The following is a 24000-nucleotide window of genomic DNA, read 5'->3' as shown; positions in this document are numbered from 1 at the left end:
TGGTGCCTTTGGGAACAAGCTTTCATTTTGACTGTGATATTAGTGGTTAAAAGTGGATCTGTGGCTGTGGAGCTACTGCCCCTGATCAACAGGACCTGAGGACCACTCTCGCTATGTGTCCTATGTGTCCTATGCGTCCTATGTGTCCTATGTGTCCTATGCTCTGCATTAAAAGAGACGAGGGGAGCCCCCTGCCAGAGGAGTTATCCACGCACATAAGATCCCCCACTGGCCTGCCCTGTACTCCAGATAGTGGACCCAAATCCCTTTTCTTAGTTTCCATCGGCACCAATTCTTTAGTCAGAATTCATATTTGTTTTTACATTTGCAGAACATAAGTATTACTCAAATTGCATATAGGATTGTTTGTGTACACACACAGACATGCGCACACACACACACACATGTATGTATTATTATATGATTACATGAAAGTAAAGTAGTTATGTATGTACTATTATATAATTACATGAAAGTAAAGTAGTTATGTATGTACTATTATATAATTACATGAAAGTAAAGTAGTTATGTATGTACTATTATATAATTACATGAAAGTAAAGTAGTTATGTATGTATTATTATATAATTACATGAAAGTAAAGTAGTTATGTATGTACTATTATATAATTACATGAAAGTAAAGTAGTTATGTATGTATTATTATATGATTACAGTACAGTACACCAAGAAATGTATCACTAATAAGCAGTACACCAAGATATGTATCACTAATAAGCAGTACACCAAGATATGTATCACTAATAAGCAGTACACTAAGATATGTATCACTAATAAGCAGTACGCTAAGATATGTGTCACTAATAAGCAGTACACTAAGATATGTATCACTAATAAGCAGTACACTAAGATATGTATCACTAATAAGCAGTACACTAAGATATGTATCACTAATAAGCAGTACACTAAGATATGTATCACTAATAAGCAGTACACTAAGATATGTATCACTAATAAGCAGTACACTAAGATATGTATCACTAATAAGAGCAGCATGTAACAATGTTTCACAACACTCATATGCTGGAAATATTTCACTTCTTGAAGCGGCTGCTATCACACACTGTTATCACACACTGGTATCACACACTGTTATCACATACTGGCATCACACATTGGTATCACTCACTGCTATCACACACTGTTATCACATACTGGCATCACACATTGGTATCACTCACTGCTATCACACACTGTTATCACATACTGGCATCACACATTGGTATCACTCACTGCTATCACACACTGTTATCACACACTGGCATCACACATTGGTATCACACACTGCTATCACACATTGTTATCACACACTGTTATCACACACTGCTATCACACACTGGTATCACACATTGGTATTACACATTGGTATCACACACTGCTATTACACAATGTTATCACACACTGGTATCACACACTGTTATCACACACTGCTATCACACACTGGTATCACACATTGGTATCACTCACTGCTATCACACACTGGCATCACACATTGGTATCACACACTGGCATCACACATTGTTATCACGCATTGGTATCACACACTGCTATGACACACTGCTATCACACATTGGCATCACACACTGGTATCACATACTGCTATCACACATTGTTATCACACATTGTTATCACACATTGGTATCACGCACTGGTATCAAACATTGGTATCACACACTGGTATCAAACATTGGTATCACACACTGGTATCACACATTATCACACATTGGTATCACGCACTGGTATCAAACATTGGTATCAAACACTGGTATCAAACATTGGTATCACACACTGGTATCAAACATTGTTATCACACATTGGTATCACGCACTGGTATCAAACATTGGTATCACACACTGGTATCACACATTGGTATCACACACTGGTATCACACATTGTTATCACACACTGGTATCACACACTGGTATCAAACATTGGTATCACACACGGGTATCACACATTGTTATCACACACTGGTATCACACGTTGTTATCACACACTGGTATCACACACTGGTATCACACGTTGTTATCACACATTGGTATCACACACTGGTATCACACATTGTTAGTACAAGAGACACATATTGTGTTTCGTCTTTGTTTTGTAACAGTGTCGTTGATTAATGTGTGTGTGTGTGTGTGTGTGTGTGTGTGTGTGTGTGTGTGTGTGTGTGTGTGTGTGTGTGTGTTAGTGTTGTTGGAGCCGAGCAGTTGAAGATTGAGGAGATGGAGAAAAAGCTGAAAGAAGCACAGATGGAGAAAGCAAGACTTATTGAGTTTAGGGTGAGTGGATGTCATTATTCATACTTGTCTATGTAGTCAATGTCAATATGGATGTACATAATGTCAATATGGATGTACACAATATCAATATGGATGTACACAATATCAATATGGATGTACACAATATCAATATGGATGTACACAATATCAATATGGATGTACACAATATCAATATGTGTGTATGTATGTAGTCAATATCAATATGTATGTACACAATGTCAATATGGATGTACACAATATCAATATGTATGTACACAATGTCAATATGGATGTACACAATGTCAATATGGATGTACACAATATCAATATGTATGTACACAATGTCAATATGGATGTACACAATATCAATATGGATGTACACAATGTCAATATGGATGTACACAATATCAATATGGATGTACACAATATCAATATGTATGTAGTCAATATCAATATGGATGTACACAATATCAATATGTGTGTATGTATGTAGTCAATATCAATATGGATGTACACAATGTCAATATGGATGTACACAATGTCAATATGGATGTACACAATATCAATATGGATGTACACAATGTCAATATGGATGTACACAATATCAATATGTATGTAGTCAATATCAATATGGATGTACACAATATCAATATGGATGTACACAATATCAATATGGATGTACACAATATCAATATGTATGTAGTCAATATCAATATGGATGTACACAATATCAATATGGATGTACACAATGTCAATATGGATGTACACAATATCAATATGGATGTACACAATATCAATATGGATGTACACAATATCAATATGGATGTACACAATATCAATATGGATGTACACAATATCAATATGTATGTAGTCAATATCAATATGGATGTACACAATATCAATATGGATGTACACAATATCAATATGTGTGTATGTATGTAGTCAATATCAATATGTATGTAGTCAATATCAATATGGATGTACACAATATCAATATGTATGTACACAATGTCAATATGGATGTACACAATATCAATATGGATGTACACAATATCAATATGTATGTAGTCAATATCAATATGGATGTACACAATATCAATATGGATGTACACAATGTCAATATGGATGTACACAATATCAATATGGATGTACACAATATCAATATGGATGTACACAATATCAATATGTATGTAGTCAATATCAATATGGATGTACACAATATCAATATGTGTGTATGTATGTAGTCAATATCAATATGTATGTACACAATATCAATATGGATGTACACAATATCAATATGGATGTACACAATATCAATATGTGTGTATGTATGTACACAATATCAATATGTATGTACACAATATCAATATGGATGTACACAATATCAATATGGATGTACACAATGTCAATATGGATGTACACAATATCAATATGGATGTACACAATATCAATATGTATGTAGTCAATATCAATATGTGTGTAGTCAATGTCAATATGGATGTACACAATGTCAATATGGATGTACACAATATCAATATGGATGTACACAATATCAATATGTATGTAGTCAATATCAATATGTGTGTAGTCAATGTCAATATGGATGTACACAATATCAATATGGATGTACACAATATCAATATGGATGTACACAATATCAATATGGATGTACACAATATCAATATGTATGTAGTCAATATCAATATGTGTGTAGTCAATGTCAATATGGATGTACACAATGTCAATATGGATGTACACAATATCAATATGGATGTACACAATATCAATATGTATGTAGTCAATATCAATATGTGTGTAGTCAATGTCAATATGGATGTACACAATATCAATATGTATGTAGTCAATATCAATATGGATGTACACAATATCAATATGGATGTACACAATGTCAATATGGATGTACACAATATCAATATGGATGTACACAATATCAATATGGATGTACACAATATCAATATGTATGTAGTCAATATCAATATGGATGTACACAATATCAATATGTGTGTATGTATGTAGTCAATATCAATATGTATGTACACAATATCAATATGGATGTACACAATATCAATATGGATGTACACAATATCAATATGTGTGTATGTATGTACACAATATCAATATGTATGTACACAATATCAATATGGATGTACACAATATCAATATGGATGTACACAATGTCAATATGGATGTACACAATATCAATATGGATGTACACAATATCAATATGTATGTAGTCAATATCAATATGTGTGTAGTCAATGTCAATATGGATGTACACAATATCAATATGGATGTACACAATATCAATATGGATGTAGTCAATATCAATATGGATGTACACAATATCAATATGGATGTACACAATATCAATATGGATGTACACAATATCAATATGGATGTACACAATGTCAATATGGATGTACACAATATCAATATGGATGTACACAATATCAATATGGATGTACACAATGTCAATATGGATGTACACAATATCAATATGGATGTACACAATATCAATATGTATGTAGTCAATATCAATATGTGTGTAGTCAATGTCAATATGGATGTACACAATGTCAATATGGATGTACACAATATCAATATGTATGTAGTCAATATCAATATGTGTGTAGTCAATGTCAATATGGATGTACACAATATCAATATGGATGTACACAATATCAATATGGATGTACACAATATCAATATGGATGTACACAATATCAATATGGATGTACACAATGTCAATATGGATGTACACAATGTCAATATGGATGTACACAATATCAATATGTATGTAGTCAATATCAATATGTGTGTAGTCAATGTCAATATGGATGTACACAATATCAATATGGATGTACACAATATCAATATGGATGTACTCAATGTCAATATGGATGTACACAATGTCAATATGGATGTACACAATATCAATATGGATGTACACAATATCAATATGGATGTACTCAATATCAATATGGATGTACACAATATCAATATGGATGTACTCAATATCAATATGGATGTACACAATATCAATATGTGTGTAGTCAAATAAATAAATAAATGATAAATGGGTTGTACTTGTATAGCGCTTTTCTACCTTCAAGGTACTCAAAGCACTTTGACACTACTTCCACATTCACACACACATTCACACACTGATGGAGGGAGCTGCCATGCAAGGCGCCACCCAGCACCCATCAGGAGCAAGGGTGAAGTGTCTTGCTCAGGACACAACGGACGTGACGAGGTTGGTTCTAGGTGGGAATTGAACCAGGGACGCTCGTGTTGCGCACGGCCACTCTCCCACTGCGCCACGCCGTCCCTAGTCAATATGTATTTGTGAATATGAACATGTATGTAAGTAGTGGATATGAATATTAAGTAAGTTGTGAATATGAAGTCAATATGAATATGTATGTATGAATATGTATTTCCAGGAACAGGAGAGTGCTGCTCGCCTTCAGTTGCTGGAGGAAGAGAGGAGGATGAGACAGGAAGTGGAGAGAAGACTGCAGGAAGAAAGTCTTCATCGCCAGAAGTTGGTGGAAGAAGAAGTGAAGATGAGAGCCAAGAACTTCTCTCAGGTCCTTCTTCTTCTCTACCAATATTGTATTTACAGACATACTTCTTACCAAATACTACACTCTTTCATCAATCACTTCAAAATCAAATATATATATATATATACAAACCCCGTTTCCATATGAGTTGGGAAATGGTGTTAGATGTAAATATAAACAGAATACAATGATTTGCAAATCCTTTTCAAGCCATATTCAGTTGAATATGCTACAAAGACAACATATTTCATGTTCAAACTCATAAACTTTTTTTTTTTTTGCAAATAATAATTAACTTTAGAATTTGATGCCAGCAACACGTGACAAAGTAGTTGGGAAAGGGTATGTTCACCACTATGTTACATCACCTTTTCTTTTAACAACACTCAATAAACGTTTGGGAACTGAGGAAACTAATTGTTGAAGCTTTGAAAGTGGAATTCTTGTTTGATGTACAGCTTCAGTCCTTCAACAGTCTGAGGTCTTGTTGTCGTATTTTACACTTCATAATGCGCCACACATTTTCCATGGGAGACAGGTCTGGACTGCAGGCAGGCCAGGAAAGTACCTGCACTCTTTTACTACAAAGCCACGCTGTTGTAACACTTGTCTTGCTGAAATAAGCAGGGGCGTCCATGATAACTTTGCTTGGATGACAACATATGTTGCACCAAAACCTGTATGGACCTTTCAGCATTAATGGTGCCTTCACAGATGTGTAAGTTACCCATGCCTTGGGCACTAATACACTCCTATATCATCACAGATGCTGGCTTTTGAACTTTGCGCCTATAACAATCCAGATGGTTATTTTCCTCTTTGTTCCGGAGGACACCACGTCCACAGTTTCCAAATATAATTTGAAATGTGGACTCGTCAGACCACAGAACACTTTTCCACTTTGCATCAGTCCATCTTAGATGAACTCGGGCCCAGCGAAGCCGGCGGCATTTCTGGGTGTTGTTGATAAATGGCTTTGGCTTTGCATAGTAGAGTTTTAACTTGCACTTACAGATGTAGCGACCAACTGTAGTTACTGACAGTGGTTTTATGAAGTGTTCCTGAGCCCATGTGGTGATATCCTTTACACACTGATGTCAGTTTTTGATGCAGTACCGCCTGAGGGATCAAAGGTCCATAATATGGCTTACGTGCAGTGATTTCTCCAGATTCTCTGAACCTTTTGATGATTTTAGGGACTGTAAAAGGTAAAATCCCTAAATTCCTTGCAATAGCTCGTTGATAAATGTCGTTCTAAAACTGTTGCTTACAAAGTGGTGACCCTCACCCCATCCTTGTTTGTGAATGACTTAGCATTTCATGGAAGCTGCTTTTATAGCCAATCATGGCACCCACCTGTTCCCAATTAGCCTGCACACCTGTGGGATGTTCCAAATAAGTGTTTGATGAGCATTCCTCAACTTTATCAGTATTTATTGCCACCTTTCCCAACTTCTTCGTCACGTGTTGCTGGCATCAAATTCTAAAGTTAATGATTATTTGCAAAAAAATATTAATTTTATGAGTTTGAAGATGAAATATGTTGTCTTTGTAGCATATTCAACTGAATATGGCTTGAAAAGGATTTGCAAATCATTGTATTCTGTTTATATTTACATCTAACACCATTTCCCAACTCATATGGAAACAGGGTTTGTATATATATATATATATATATATATATATATATATATTAGGGGTGTGGGGGAAAATCGATTCGAATACGAATCGCGATTCTCACGTTGTGCGATTCAGAATCGATTCTGGGTTTTTTTTTCTATCGATTTTTTAAAAATTTTTTTTATCAATCCAACAAAACAATACACAGCAATACCATAACAATGTAATCCAAGTCCAAAAGCAAACCTGAGCCAGCAACACTCAGAACTGCAATAAACAGAGCAATTGGTTTTTCTGTCTGGGACTCATGGAGGATGGACACTTCCTTTTCTTCTCTCTTGTCTCTGCTGCTTGCTTCTTGCTTTTGTCTTGTCTTTACTTTCTTCTTGCCTCTTTTTGCTCTGCTCTCCAAATATAAACATTGCAACTATTTAACTGGCCTCCACAAAATTGACAAGATCTTGGGTTTGGGGGAACCTGTATACATACACACATGCATATATACATATATATATACTGTGTGTATATATATATATATATACACATATATAAACATTCATGTTTTACGTCTATGTATATGTGTGAAGTGAATTATATTTATATAGCGCTTTTCTCTAGTGACTCAAAGCGCTTTACACAGTGAAAGCCGATATCTAAGTTCCATGGAAAGCAGTGTGGGTGTCACTGGGAGCAGGTGGGTGTCACTGGGAGCAGGTGGGTGGCACTGGGAGCAGGTGGGTGTCACTGGGAGCAGGTGGGTGGCACTGGGAGCAGGTGGGTGTCACTGGGAGCAGGTGGGTGTCACTGGGAGCAGGTGGGTGTCACTGGTAGCAGGTGGGTGGCACTGGGAGCAGGTGGGTGTCACTGGGAGCAGGTGGGTGTCACTGGGAGCAGGTGGGTGTCACTGGGAGCAGGTGGGTGGCACTGGGAGCAGGTGGGTGTCACTGGGAGCAGGTGGGTGGCACTGGGAGCAGGTGGGTGGCACTGGGAGCAGGTGGGTGTCACTGGGAGCAGGTGGGTGGCACTGGGAGCAGGTGGGTGGCACTGGGAGCAGGTGGGTGGCACTGGGAGCAGGTGGGTGGCACTGGGAGCAGGTGGGTGTCACTGGGAGCAGGTGGGTGTCACTGGGAGCAGGTGGGTGGCACTGGGAGCAGGTGGGTGTCACTGGGAGCAGGTGGGTGTCACTGGGAGCAGGTGGGTGTCACTGGGAGCAGGTGGGTGTCACTGGGAGCAGGTGGGTGTCACTGGGAGCAGGTGGGTGTCACTGGTAGCAGGTGGGTGTCACTGGGAGCAGGTGGGTGTCACTGGGAGCAGGTGGGTGGCACTGGGAGCAGGTGGGTGGCACTGGGAGCAGGTGGGTGTCACTGGGAGCAGGTGGGTGGCACTGGGAGCAGGTGGGTGGCACTGGGAGCAGGTGGGTGGCACTGGGAGCAGGTGGGTCAAGTGTCTTGCCCACGGACACAACGGCAGAGACTCGGTTGGCAGAAGCAGGGATCGAACCTGGAACCCTCAAGTTGCTGGCACGGCCGCTCTACCAACCGAGCTATGCCGCCCATATATAATATCTACACATATGAGCTATATGTGTAGATATTATATGAATATAATGTATATTTCCCTTCTATGTATATGTGTACATATTATACAAACATGATGTACATTTGTACTTCAGTACAAGTAGTATTGATGACAAGTATGCAGTAATGAGTAGTATTGATGACTACAGTACAAATATGCAGTAATGAGTAGTATTGATGACAAGTATGCAGTAATGAGTAGTATTGATGATAAGTATGCAGTAATGAGTAGTATTGATGATAAGTATGCAGTAATGAGTAGTATTGATAACAAGTATGCAGTAATGAGTAGTATTGCTGATGAGTATGCAGTAATGAGTAGTATTGATGATAAGTATGCAGTAATGAGTAGTATTGATAACAAGTATGCAGTAATGAGTAGTATTGCTGATAAGTATGCAGTAATGAGTAGTATTGATAACAAGTATGCAGTAATGAGTAGTATTGATAACAAGTATGCAGTAATGAGTAGTATTGCTGATGAGTATGCAGTAATGAGTAGTATTGATGATAAGTATGCAGTAATGAGTAGTATTGATAACAAGTATGCAGTAATGAGTAGTATTGCTGATAAGTATGCAGTAATGAGTAGTATTGATAACAAGTATGCAGTAATGAGTAGTATTGATAACAAGTATGCAGTAATGAGTAGTATTGCTGATGAGTATGCAGTAATGAGTAGTATTGATGATAAGTATGCAGTAATGAGTAGTATTGATAACAAGTATGCAGTAATGAGTAGTATTGATAACAAGTATGCAGTAATGAGTACTACTGATGCAGTCACATGTGTGCAGGCTCGTCCAATGACACGCTACCTGCCCATCAGGAAGGAGGAGTTTGATCTCCACGCCCACATCGTGGCGTCGGGTCACAGCGTGGACACGTGTGGTCATGTGACCGTGGCCCCCACCTTCTGCAGAGGTCACATGGTCAAGATGGGCGGGAACATCAAGTCTTGGAAGAAGCGCTGGTTTGTCTTTGACCGCCTGAAGAGAACCTTCTGCTACTACATGGGTACTTGTACTTGTACTGCATAGTACTGCATACTCTACTACATATACTCATACTATACTTGTACTGCATACTCTACTACATATACTGCTACTACATGGGTACTTGTACTGCATAGTACTGCATACTCTACTACATATACTCATACTATACTTGTACTGCATACTCTACTACATATACTGCTACTACATGGGTACTTGTACTGCATAGTACTGCATACTCTACTACATATACTCATACTATACTTGTACTGCATACTCTACGACATATACTGCTACTACATGGGTACTTGTATTGCATATTACTGCATACTCTACTATGTATACTCATACTATACTTGCACTGCATACTCTACTACATACACTGCTACTACATGGGTACTTGTACTGCATATTACTGCATACTCTACTACATATACTGCTACTACATGGGTACTTGTACTGCATATTACTGCATACTCTACTACATATACTCATACTATACTTGTACTGCATACTCTACTACATATACTGCTACTACATGGGTACTTGTACTTGTACTGCATATTACTGCATACTCTACTACATATACTCATACTATACTTATACTGCATACTCTACTACATATACTGCTACTACATGGGTATGTGTACTTGTACTGCATATTACTGCATCATTCTGCTACTACCTGGGTACCTGTACTTCATAGTACTGCATAGTACATATACTGCATCATACATGGATTACATAGTACATGTACTGCATCAATCATGTACTATGTAGTACATGTACTGCATTAATCATTTACTACATAGTACATGTACTGCATCATTCATGTACTATAAAGTACATGTTCTGCATCATTCATGTACTACATAGTACATGTACTGCATTACTCATGTAATTTGTGTGTACATGTACTGCATAATTCATGTACTTTGTAGCCATGTGTACTGCAACATTCATGTACTACCTAAGTATGTGTACTGCAATATTTATGTACTACCGTGGAAGTAGATAAATGCCTGGTTAGCAGATGATACATGTTGTTTATATTCCTGGAAATGTGCAGTTGCTAGAATGCTAAAGAGCTGGTTAGCAGATGATACATGTTGTTCATATTCCTGGAAATGTGCAGTTGCTAGAATGCTAAAGAGCTGGTTAGCAGATGATACATGTTGTTCATATTCCTGGAAATGTGCAGTTGCTAGAATGCTAAAGAGCTGGTTAGCAGATGATACATGTTGTTCATATTCCTGGAAATGTGCAGTTGCTAGAATGCTAAAGAGCTGGTTAGCAGATGATACATGTTGTTTATATTCCTGGAAATGTGCAGTTGCTAGAATGCCAAAGAGCTGGTTAGCAGATGATACATGTTGTTCATATTCCTGGAAATGTGCAGTTGCTAAAATGCTAAAGAGCTGGTTAGCAGATGATACATGTTGTTCATATTCCTGGAAATGTGCAGTTGCTAGAATGCTAAAGAGCTGGTTAGCAGATGATACATGTTGTTCATATTCCTGGAAATGTGCAGTTGCTAAAATGCTAAAGAGCTGGTTAGCAGATGATACATGTTGTTCATATTCCTGGAAATGTGCAGTTGCTAGAATGCTAAAGAGCTGGTTAGCAGATGATACATGTTGTTCATATTCCTGGAAATGTGCAGTTGCTAGAATGCTAAAGAGCTGGTTAGCAGATGATACATGTTGTTCATATTCCTGGAAATGTGCAGTTGCTAGAATGCTAAAGAGCTGGTTAGCAGATGATACATGTTGTTCATATTCCTGGAAATGTGCAGTTGCTAGAACGCTGAAGAGCTGGTTAACAGATGATACATGTTGTTCATATTCCTGGAAATGTGCAGTTGCTAGAATGCTAAAGAGCTGGTTAGCAGATGATACATGTTGTTCATATTCCTGGAAATGTGCAGTTGCTAGAATGCTAAAGAGCTGGTTAGCAGATGATACATTTTGTTCATATTCCTGGAAATGTGCAGTTGCTAGAATGCTAAAGAGCTGGTTAGCAGATGATACATGTTTTTTATATTCCTGGAAATGTGCAGTTGCTAGAATGCTAAAGAGCTGGTTAGCAGATGATACATGTTGTTCATATTCCTGGAAATGTGCAGTTGCTAGAATGCTAAAGAGCTGGTTAGCAGATGATACATGTTGTTTATATTCCTGGAAATGTGCAGTTGCTAGAATGCTAAAGAGCTGGTTAGCAGATGATACATGTTGTTCATATTCCTGGAAATGTGCAGTTGCTAGAATGCTAAAGAGCTGGTTAGCAGATGATACATGTTGTTCATATTCCTGGAAATGTGCAGTTGCTAAAATGCTAAAGAGCTGGTTAGCAGATGATACATGTTGTTCATATTCCTGGAAATGTGCAGTTGCTAGAATGCTAAAGAGCTGGTTAGCAGATGATACATGTTGTTCATATTCCTGGAAATGTGCAGTTGCTAGAATGCTAAAGAGCTGGTTAGCAGATGATACATGTTGTTCATATTCCTGGAAATGTGCAGTTGCTAGAATGCTAAAGAGCTGGTTAGCAGATGATACATGTTGTTCATATTCCTGGAAATGTGCAGTTGCTAGAACGCTGAAGAGCTGGTTAACAGATGATACATGTTGTTCATATTCCTGGAAATGTGCAGTTGCTAGAATGCTAAAGAGCTGGTTAGCAGATGATACATGTTGTTCATATTCCTGGAAATGTGCAGTTGCTAGAATGCTAAAGAGCTGGTTAGCAGATGATACATTTTGTTCATATTCCTGGAAATGTGCAGTTGCTAGAATGCTAAAGAGCTGGTTAGCAGATGATACATGTTTTTTATATTCCTGGAAATGTGCAGTTGCTAGAATGCTAAAGAGCTGGTTAGCAGATGATACATGTTGTTCATATTCCTGGAAATGTGCAGTTGCTAGAATGCTAAAGAGCTGGTTAGCAGATGATACATGTTGTTTATATTCCTGGAAATGTGCAGTTGCTAGAATGCTAAAGAGCTGGTTAGCAGATGATACATGTTGTTCATATTCCTGGAAATGTGCAGTTGCTAGAATGCTAAAGAGCTGGTTAGCAGATGATACATGTTGTTCATATTCCTGGAAATGTGCAGTTGCTAGAATGCTAAAGAGCTGGTTAGCAGATGATACATGTTGTTCATATTCCTGGAAATGTGCAGTTGCTAGAATGCTAAAGAGCTGGTTAGCAGATGATACATGTTGTTCATATTCCTGGAAATGTGCAGTTGCTAGAATGCTAAAGAGCTGGTTAGCAGATGATACATGTTTTTTATATTCCTGGAAATGTGCAGTTGCTAGAATGCTAAAGAGCTGGTTAGCAGATGATACATGTTGTTCATATTCCTGGAAATGTGCAGTTGCTAGAATGCTAAAGAGCTGGTTAGCAGATGATACATGTTGTTTATATTCCTGGAAATGTGCAGTTGCTAGAATGCTAAAGAGCTGGTTAGCAGATGATACATGTTGTTCATATTCCTGGAAATGTGCAGTTGCTAGAATGCTAAAGAGCTGGTTAGCAGATGATACATGTTGTTCATATTCCTGGAAATGTGCAGTTGCTAGAATGCTAAAGAGCTGGTTAGCAGATGATACATGTTGTTCATATTCCTGGAAATGTGCAGTTGCTAGAATGCTAAAGAGCTGGTTAGCAGATGATACATGTTGTTCATATTCCTGGAAATGTGCAGTTGCTAGAATGCTAAAGAGCTGGTTAGCAGATGCTACATGTTGTTCATATTCCTGGAAATGTGCAGTTGCTAGAATGCTAAAGAGCTGGTTAGCAGATGATACATGTTGTTCATATTCCTGGAAATGTGCAGTTGCTAGAATGCTAAAGAGCTGGTTAGCAGATGATACATGTTGTTCATATTCCTGGAAATGTGCAGTTGCTAGAATGCTAAAGAGCTGGTTAGCAGATGATACATGTTCATATTCCTGGAAATGTGCAGTTGCTAGAATGCTAAAGAGCTGGTTAGCAGATGATACATGTTGTTTATATTCCTGGAAATGTGCAGTTGCTAGAATGCTAAAGAGCTGGTTAGCAGATGATACATGTTGTTCATATTCCTGGAAATGTGCAGTTGCTAGAATGCTAAAGAGCTGGTTAGCAGATGATACATGTTGTTTATATTCCTGGAAATGTGCAGTTGCTAGAATGCTAAAGAGCTGGTTAGCAGATGATACATGTTGTTCATATTCCTGGAAATGTGCAGTTGCTAGAATGCCAAAGAGCTGGTTAGCAGATGATACATGTTGTTTATATTCCTGGAAATGTGCAGTTGCTAGAATGCTAAAGAGCTGGTTAGCAGATGATACATATTGTTTATATTCCTGGAAATGTGCAGCCTCCGCCTCCATCTGGAGTGTTTGTGCCTGAAGGAGAGGTGAGTGTTGACTTGCTGCTGCTGCACTTGTGCTCTGGCTGATGAAAGAAGGTGCAAGGATGGAGAATGTGGAGCAAGCAAGCAGGCAGATTGTCTTCTAGCACTAACACACTCAACATGATCAGAGTCATTCTTTCAATGTCGTGTCACTAAAACACTCAACATCATCAATGTTTCAATGAGCTGGTGACTAAAACCCTGACATGGTTGTGCTCAGACAAACAGGAGAGCAAACTGAAAGGAGTGATCTACTTCCAGGCCATCCAGGAGGTGTACTATGATCACCTGCGCAGTGCTACTAAGGTATGCTGCTCACTTCTTCTGAGGTGTGGAAGTGTGTTGTCCCAAGAAAGTGAGCCATACTCACCTCGACTTGCCAACCACTCACTGCACCCTAACTGTAGTCTACATGTTAGCACTGTCATCTAAATGTTTTCACTGCACCTTAACTGTAATGTAAATGTTATCACCGCACCCTAACTGTAATCTAAATGTTTTCACTGCACCTTAACTGTAATGTAAATGTTATCACTGCACCTTAACTGTAATCTAAATGTTATCACTGCACTTTAACTGTAATGTAAATGTTATCACTGCGCCTTAACTGCAATCTAAATGTTATCACTGCACTTAAACTGTAATGTAAATGTTATCAACGCACCCTAACTGTAATCTAAATGTTATCACTGCGCCTTAACTGTAATCTAAATGTTATCACTGCACTTTAACTGCAATGTAAATCTTATCACTGCACCTTAACTGTAATCTAAATGTTATCACTGCACTTAAACTGTAATGTAAATGTTATCACCGCACCCTAACTGTAATCTAAATGTTATCACTGCACTTTAACTGTAATGTAAATGTTATCACTGCACCTTAACTGCAATCTAAATGTTATCACTGCACTTTAACTGTAATGTAAATGTTATCACTGCACCTTAACTGTAATGTAAATGTTATCACTGCATCTTAACTGTAATCTAAATGTTATCACTGCACTTTAACTGTAATGTAAATGTTATCACTGCACCTTAACTGTAATCTAAATGTTATCACTGCACCTTAACTGAAATGTAAATGTTATCACTGCATCTTAACTGTAATCTAAATGTTATCACTGCACTTTAACTGTAATGTAAATTTTATCACTGCACCTTAACTGCAATGTAAATGTTATCACTGCATCTTAACTGTAATCTAAATGTTATCACTGCACTTTAACTGTAATGTAAATTTTATCACTGCACCTTAACTGCAATGTAAATGTTATCACTGCATCTTAACTGTAATCTAAATGTTATCACTGCACTTTAACTGTAATGTAAATGTTATCACTGCACCTTAACTGTAATGTAAATGTTATCACTGCATCTTAACTGTAATCTAAATGTTATCACTGCACTTTAACTGTAATGTAAATGTTATCACTGCACCTTAACTGTAATCTAAATGTTATCACTGCACCTTAACTGAAATGTAAATGTTATCACTGCATCTTAACTGTAATCTAAATGTTATCACTGCACTTTAACTGTAATGTAAATTTTATCACTGCACCTTAACTGCAATGTAAATGTTATCACTGCATCTTAACTGTAATCTAAATGTTATCACTGCACTTTAACTGTAATGTAAATGTTATCACTGCACCTTAACTGCAATGTAAATGTTATCACTGCACCTTAACTGTAATGTAAATGTTATCACTGCATCTTAACTGTAATCTAAATGTTATCACTGCACTTTAACTGTAATGTAAATGTTATCACTGCACCTTAACTGTAATCTAAATGTTATCACTGCACCTTAACTGAAATGTAAATGTTATGTGACCACTGCACCCTAACTGTCATGTAAATGAAGGCAGAGTGAAGCCACACCCACCTCTGCATGACAGCAGCAGCAGGTGTTGCTGCTGTCATGTCATCTCTCCTCACCTCTATAAAGTACACACACATTACTCTAGTAGCAGTAGTAGTACCACTACATGGAAGTACTTGATAGTAGTAGTACTAGCAGGTGGAAGTACTTGACAGTAGTAGTACTACCAGATGGAAGTACCTGATAGTAGTAGTTCTACCAGATGGAAGTACTTGACAGTAGTAGTACTACCAGGTGGAAGTACTTGACAGTAGTAGTACTTCCAGGTGGAAGTACTTGATAGTAGTAGTTATACCAGGTGGAAGTACTTGACAGTAGTAGTACTACCAGATGGAAGTACTTGATAGTAGTAGTACTAGCAGATGGAAGTAGTTGATAGTAGTAGTACTAGCAGATGGAAGTAGTTGATAGTAGTGGTACTAGCAGATGGAAGTAGTTGATAGTAGTAGTACTAGCAGATGGAAGTAGTTGATAGTAGTAGTACTAGCAGATGGAAGTAGTTGATAGTAGTAGTACTAGCAGATGGAAGTAGTTGATAGTAGTAGTACTAGCACGTGGAAGTAGTTGATAGTAGTAGTACTAGCAGATGGAAGTAGTTGATAGTAGTAGTACTAGCAGATGGAAGTAGTTGATAGTAGTAGTACTAGCAGATGGAAGTAGTTGATAGTAGTAGTACTAGCAGGTGGAAGTAGTTGATAGTAGTAGTACTAGCAGATGGAAGTAGTTGATAGTAGTAGTACTAGCAGATGGAAGTAGTTGATAGTAGTAGTACTAGCAGATGGAAGTAGTTGATAGTAGTAGTACTAGCACGTGGAAGTAGTTGATAGTAGTAGTACTAGCAGATGGAAGTAGTTGATAGTAGTAGTACTAGCAGATGGAAGTAGTTGATAGTAGTAGTACTAGCACGTGGAAGTAGTTGATAGTAGTAGTACTAGCAGATGGAAGTAGTTGATAGTAGTAGTACTAGCAAATGGAAGTAGTTGATAGTAGTAGTACTAGCAGATGGAAGTAGTTGATAGTAGTAGTACTAGCAGATGGAAGTAGTTGATAGTAGTAGTACTAGCAGATGGAAGTAGTTGATAGTAGTAGTACTAGCAGATGGAAGTAGTTGATAGTAGTAGTACTAGCAGGTGGAAGTAGTTGATAGTAGTAGTACTAGCAGATGGAAGTAGTTGATAGTAGTGGTACTAGCAGATGGAAGTAGTTGATAGTAGTAGTACTAGCAGATGGAAGTAGTTGATAGTAGTAGTACTAGCAGATGGAAGTAGTTGATAGTAGTGGTACTAGCAGATGGAAGTAGTTGATAGTAGTAGTACTAGCAGATGGAAGTAGTTGATAGTAGTAGTACTAGCAGATGGAAGTAGTTGATAGTAGTAGTACTAGCAGGTGGAAGTAGTTGATAGTAGTAGTACTAGCAGATGGAAGTAGTTGATAGTAGTAGTACTAGCAGATGGAAGTAGTTGATAGTAGTAGTACTAGCAGATGGAAGTAGTTGATAGTAGTAGTACTAGCAGATGGAAGTAGTTGATAGTAGTAGTACTAGCAGATGGAAGTAGTTGATAGTAGTAGTACTAGCAGGTGGAAGTAGTTGATAGTAGTAGTACTAGCAGATGGAAGTAGTTGATAGTAGTAGTACTAGCAGATGGAAGTAGTTGATAGTAGTAGTACTAGCAGATGGAAGTAGTTGATAGTAGTAGTACTAGCAGATGGAAGTAGTTGATAGTAGTAGTACTAGCAGATGGAAGTAGTTGATAGTAGTAGTACTAGCAGGTGGAAGTAGTTGATAGTAGTAGTACTAGCAGATGGAAGTAGTTGATAGTAGTGGTACTAGCAGATGGAAGTAGTTGATAGTAGTAGTACTAGCAGATGGAAGTAGTTGATAGTAGTAGTACTAGCAGATGGAAGTAGTTGATAGTAGTGGTACTAGCAGATGGAAGTAGTTGATAGTAGTAGTACTAGCAGATGGAAGTAGTTGATAGTAGTAGTACTAGCAGGTGGAAGTAGTTGATAGTAGTAGTACTAGCAGATGGAAGTAGTTGATAGTAGTAGTACTAGCAGATGGAAGTAGTTGATAGTAGTAGTACTAGCAGATGGAAGTAGTTGATAGTAGTAGTACTAGCAGATGGAAGTAGTTGATAGTAGTAGTACTAGCAGGTGGAAGTAGTTGATAGTAGTAGTACTAGCAGGTGGAAGTAGTTGATAGTAGTAGTACTAGCAGGTGGAAGTAGTTGATAGTAGTAGTACTAGCAGATGGAAGTAGTTGATAGTAGTAGTACTAGCAGATGGAAGTAGTTGATAGTAGTAGTACTAGCAGATGGAAGTAGTTGATAGTAGTAGTACTAGCAGGTGGAAGTAGTTGATAGTAGTAGTACTAGCAGGTGGAAGTAGTTGATAGTAGTAGTACTAGCAGATGGAAGTAGTTGATAGTAGTAGTACTAGCAGGTGGAAGTAGTTGATAGTAGTAGTACTAGCAGATGGAAGTAGTTGATAGTAGTAGTACTAGCAGATGGAAGTAGTTGATAGTAGTAGTACTAGCAGATGGAAGTAGTTGATGTGTTGTGTGTTTGCCACAGAGTCCCAACCCAACTTTGACCTTTTGTGTGAAGACTCATGACCGTCTCTACTTCCTGGTGGCGCCCTCTGCTGAGGCCATGAGGATCTGGATGGATGTCATCGTGACCGGAGCTGAGGGGTACACACACTTCATCTAGTGAGGGGTACACACACTTGAAGTGAGGGGTACACACACTTGAAGTGAGGGGTACACACACTTCATCTAGTGAGGGGTACACACACTTGAAGTGAGGGGTACACACACTTGAAGTGAGGGGTACACACACTTGAAGTGAGGGGTACACACACTTCATCTAGTGAGGGGTACACACACTTGAAGTGAGGGGTACACACACTTGAAGTGAGGGGTACACACACTTGAAGTGAGGGGTACACACACTTGAAGTGAGGGGTACACACACTTCATCTAGTGAGGGGTACACACACTTGAAGTGAGGGGTACACACACTTGAAGTGAGGGGTACACACACTTGAAGTGAGGGGTACACACACTTCATCTAGTGAGGGGTACACACACTTGAAGTGAGGGGTACACACACTTGAAGTGAGGGGTACACACACTTGAAGTGAGGGGTACACACACTTGAAGTGAGGGGTACACACACTTGAAGTGAGGGGTACACACACTTCATCTAGTGAGGGGTACACACACTTGAAGTGAGGGGTACACACACTTGAAGTGAGGGGTACACACACTTGAAGTGAGGGGTACACACACTTCATCTAGTGAGGGGTACACACACTTCATCTAGTGAGGGGTACACACACTTGAAGTGAGGGGTACACACACTTGAAGTGAGGGGTACACACACTTGAAGTGAGGGGTACACACACTTGAAGTGAGGGGTACACACACTTGAAGTGAGGGGTACACACACTTCATCTAGTGAGGGGTACACACACTTGAAGTGAGGGGTACACACACTTGAAGTGAGGGGTACACACACTTGAAGTGAGGGGTACACACACTTCATCTAGTGAGGGGTACACACACTTCATCTAGTGAGGGGTACACACACTTGAAGTGAGGGGTACACACACTTCATCTAGTGAGGGGTACACACACTTCATCTAGTGAGGGGTACACACACTCTTGAAGTGAGGGGTACACACACTTGAAGTGAGGGGTACACACACTTGAAGTGAGGGGTACACACACTCAGACTCTCACTCTGACCAAAGTTGCCAAATGTTTTTCTTATTCTTGATTCAACAATTGTTTTATTTTGGACTTTGTTGACAAACATGCCGAATATTTGTTTAATCGTAAATGAAGTAGTATTTCATAAAGTATACATGTTTACACTAATAGTACACAGCATCATGTGGATTATATGTAAATAATCCAAATCATTCATGTACTCATTGTATACATGCGTGTATTCATTGTATACATTCATGTGCTCATTGTATACATGCATGTACTCATTGTATTCATTCATGTACTCATGTTATACATTCATGTACTCATAGTTTATATTTTGTACTCATGGTATACACTCATGTATTCATGTTATACATTCATGTACTCATTGTATACATTCATGTACTCATCTTCACATCTTTTGAATACAATCTCTTATTTCAGCCACTCCAGCTCAGGTCCTCATTGTACTTGTAAAGGACTGTAATACGCATACTTTGGAGTATTTCACACATTTGGAGGTGTATTACACTTTAAAATATAAACAAATTACTATATATATATATATATATATATATATATATATATATATATATATATATATATATATATATATATATATATATATATATATATATATATATATATATATATATATATATATATAAACAGTATATATATGTATCTGCATGTGTGTATTTATGTATGTATATATGTATGTGTATATATATTTATATATATATATATATATGTATGTACGTGTATATATGTGTGTATATATATATATGTGTATGTATACATGTAAATAAATGTGTATAGATATATATATATGTATGTATGTATGTATGTATGTGTGTGTGTGTGTATACGGTCTACAAGGAAAGTGTTACCTTAGTATTTTTGTTCTGAATATTACTGTAAATGAGACATGATGAGGTTTGAGACGCAGCTAGCTTGCGTCCAGGAGACCAAAGAGTACTTGGAAATGTTGTCAATATTTACCAATTTAAAAATCTTTTTTTGAATCTCAAATTGAATTTTTGTAAAATACCCTGCCTTCCGCCCGATTGTAGCTGAGATAGGTGCCAGTGCCCCCCGCCACCCCAAAAGGGAATAAGCGGTAGAATGGATGGATGGACCATGGCAGGTATCGTCACAAAGTTACGTCACACAATGTTATGTCACACAGTGTTAAGTTAAACAGTGGACCCTACATGGTACGTTACACTCTGTTACGTCACACAATGTTATGTCACACAGTGTTAAGTTAAACAGTGGACCATACATGGTACGTTACACTCTGTTACGTCACACAATGTTATGTCACACAGTGTTAAGTTAAACAGTGGACCATACATGGTACGTTACACTCTGTTACGTCACACAATGTTATGTCACACAGTGTTAAGTTAAACAGTGGACCATACATGGTACGTTACACTCTGTTACGTCACACAATGTTATGTCACACAGTGTTAAGTTAAACAGTGGGCCATACATGGTACGTTACACTCTGTTACGTCACACAGTGTTATGTCACACAGTGTTAAGTTAAACAGTGGACCATACATGGTACGTTACACTCTGTTACGTCACACAATGTTATGTCACACAGTGTTAAGTTAAACAGTGGACCATACATGGTACGTTACACTCTGTTACGTCACACAATGTTATGTCACACAGTGTTAAGTTAAACAGTGGACCATACATGGTACGTTACACTCTGTTACGTCACACAATGTTATGTCACACAGTGTTAAGTTAAACAGTGGACCATACATGGTACGTTACACTCTGTTACGTCACACAGTGTTATGTCACACAGTGTTAAGTTAAACAGTGGGCCATACATGGTACGTTACACTCTGTTACGTCACACAGTGTTATGTCACACAGTGTTAAGTTAAACAGTGGACCATACATGGTACGTTACACTCTGTTACGTCACACAATGTTATGTCACACAGTGTTAAGTTAAACAGTGGGCCATACATGGTACGTTACACTCTGTTACGTCACACAGTGTTATGTCACACAGTGTTAAGTTAAACAGTGGACCATACATGGTACGTTACACTCTGTTACGTCACACAATGTTATGTCACACAGTGTTAAGTTAAACAGTGGGCCATACATGGTACGTTACACTCTGTTACGTCACACAGTGTTATGTCACACAGTGTTAAGTTAAACAGTGGACCATACATGGTACGTTACACTCTGTTACGTCACACAATGTTATGTCACACAGTGTTAAGTTAAACAGTGGGCCATACATGGTACGTTACACTCTGTTATGTCACACAATGTTATGTCACACAATGTTAAGTTAAACAGTGGACCATACATGGTACGTTACACTCTGTTACGTCACACAATGTTATGTCACACAGTGTTAAGTTAAACAGTGGACCATACATGGTACGTTACACTCTGTTACGTCACACAATGTTATGTCACACAGTGTTAAGTTAAACAGTGGACCATACATGGTACGTTACACTCTGTTACGTCACACAATGTTACGTCACACAGTGTTAAGTTAAACAGTGGGCCATACATGGTACGTTACACTCTGTTACGTCACACAGTGTTATGTCACACAGTGTTAAGTTAAACAGTGGACCATACATGGTACGTTACACTCGGTTACGTCACGCCATGTTACGTCAAACAGCAGACCATACATGTTACATCATTCGGTGCTACGACGCACGCTGTTATGTTACACACTGTTACGTCATACAGTGTTATGTCACATGCTGTTACACCACAAGCTATTACGTCATAGAGTGTTATGTCACACGCTGTTATATCACATTATGTTACGTCACACAATTTTACTTCAGACGATGTTATGCCACACAATGTTACTTTAAACAGTGGACCATACACCCTGTTTGGCCACACTATAGCATGCCACACGCTGTTACGTCACGCAATGGTACACCACACACTATTACGTCATACAGTGTTAAGTCACACAACGTTACGTCACACAATGTTGCGTCACATGCTGTTATGTAACACCATGTTACGTCACACAATGTTGCGTTACACTGTTTTGGGTTAAACATTGGACCACACATGATGTTACATCACACAGTTACGTCACACAATGTTACATCACGCAGTGATATGTTAAAAAGTGGACATACATGTTACGTTACACATTGTTAGGTCACACAGTGTTACGTTAAACATTGGACCATACATGGTGTTACGCCACACAGTGCTACGCTACATAATGTTACAGCAAACTGTGTTAGGTTAAACAACCGACCGACCAGACATGATGATATGTCACTGTTACATTACACAATGTTACGTAGCACAATATTACGTGTGTTATGTCACACCATGTTACGTTATATAATGTTACATCACAAATTGTTACGCCACACAGTGTTACATTACACAATGTTACATCACAGCGTTAGGGGGCACAATGTTACATCACACTATGTTACGTCACAGTGTTATGTTACACAATGTTACATCACACTATGTTATGTCACAGTGTTATGTTACACAATGTTACATCACACTATGTTATGTCACAGTGTTATGTTACACAATGTTACATCACACTATGTTATGTCACAGTGTTATGTTAGACAATGTTACGTCACACTATGTTATGTCACAGTGTTATGTTACACAATGTTACATCACACTATGTTATGTCACAGTGTTATGTTAGACAATGTTACGTCACACTATGTTATGTCACAGTGTTATGTTAGACAATGTTACGTCACACTATGTTATGTCACAGTGTTATGTTACACAATGTTACATCACACTATGTTATGTCACAGTGTTATGTTACACAATGTTACATCACACTATGTTATGTCACAGTGTTATGTTAGACAATGTTACGTCACGCAGTGTTATGCTACACTTTGTTACGTCACACATTAA

At 38.1% G+C, this 24000-nt stretch overlaps 1 protein-coding gene and 1 pseudogene across 9 annotated transcripts in view; one reads left to right on the top strand and one right to left on the bottom strand.

Annotated features, from left to right (window-relative positions):
- Positions 1–20517, top strand: part of phldb1b (pleckstrin homology-like domain, family B, member 1b) — a 90816-nt gene extending 70299 nt beyond the window's left edge. For 2 of the 9 annotated variants that reach the window (XM_061919350.1, XM_061919346.1), the window contains 5 exons: positions 2212–2302; positions 5749–5895; positions 9866–10085; positions 14686–14771; positions 18926–19353. In XM_061919350.1, the coding sequence (XP_061775334.1) occupies positions 2212–2302; positions 5749–5895; positions 9866–10085; positions 14686–14771; positions 18926–19063 (682 nt within the window). In that variant the 3' untranslated portion in view covers positions 19064–19353. Of the gene's footprint in view, positions 1–2211; positions 2303–5748; positions 5896–9865; positions 10086–14685; positions 14772–18925; positions 19354–19671 lie in introns of those variants that run through there. The other 7 variants (XM_061919345.1, XM_061919349.1, XM_061919348.1 and 4 more) reach the window with 5 other exon arrangements.
- The window catches only part of LOC133564833 (pleckstrin homology-like domain family B member 1), a 689899-nt pseudogene that overhangs the window by 197453 nt on the left and 468446 nt on the right, over positions 1–24000 (bottom strand).

The sequence above is a fragment of the Nerophis ophidion genome, linkage group LG13, assembly GCF_033978795.1.
Source record: "Nerophis ophidion isolate RoL-2023_Sa linkage group LG13, RoL_Noph_v1.0, whole genome shotgun sequence".
NCBI classification, from domain to species: Eukaryota; Metazoa; Chordata; class Actinopteri; order Syngnathiformes; family Syngnathidae; genus Nerophis; species Nerophis ophidion.
The sequence above is the reverse complement of the archived record's forward strand: the minus strand, read 5'-3'. Positions and strand labels throughout refer to the sequence as shown.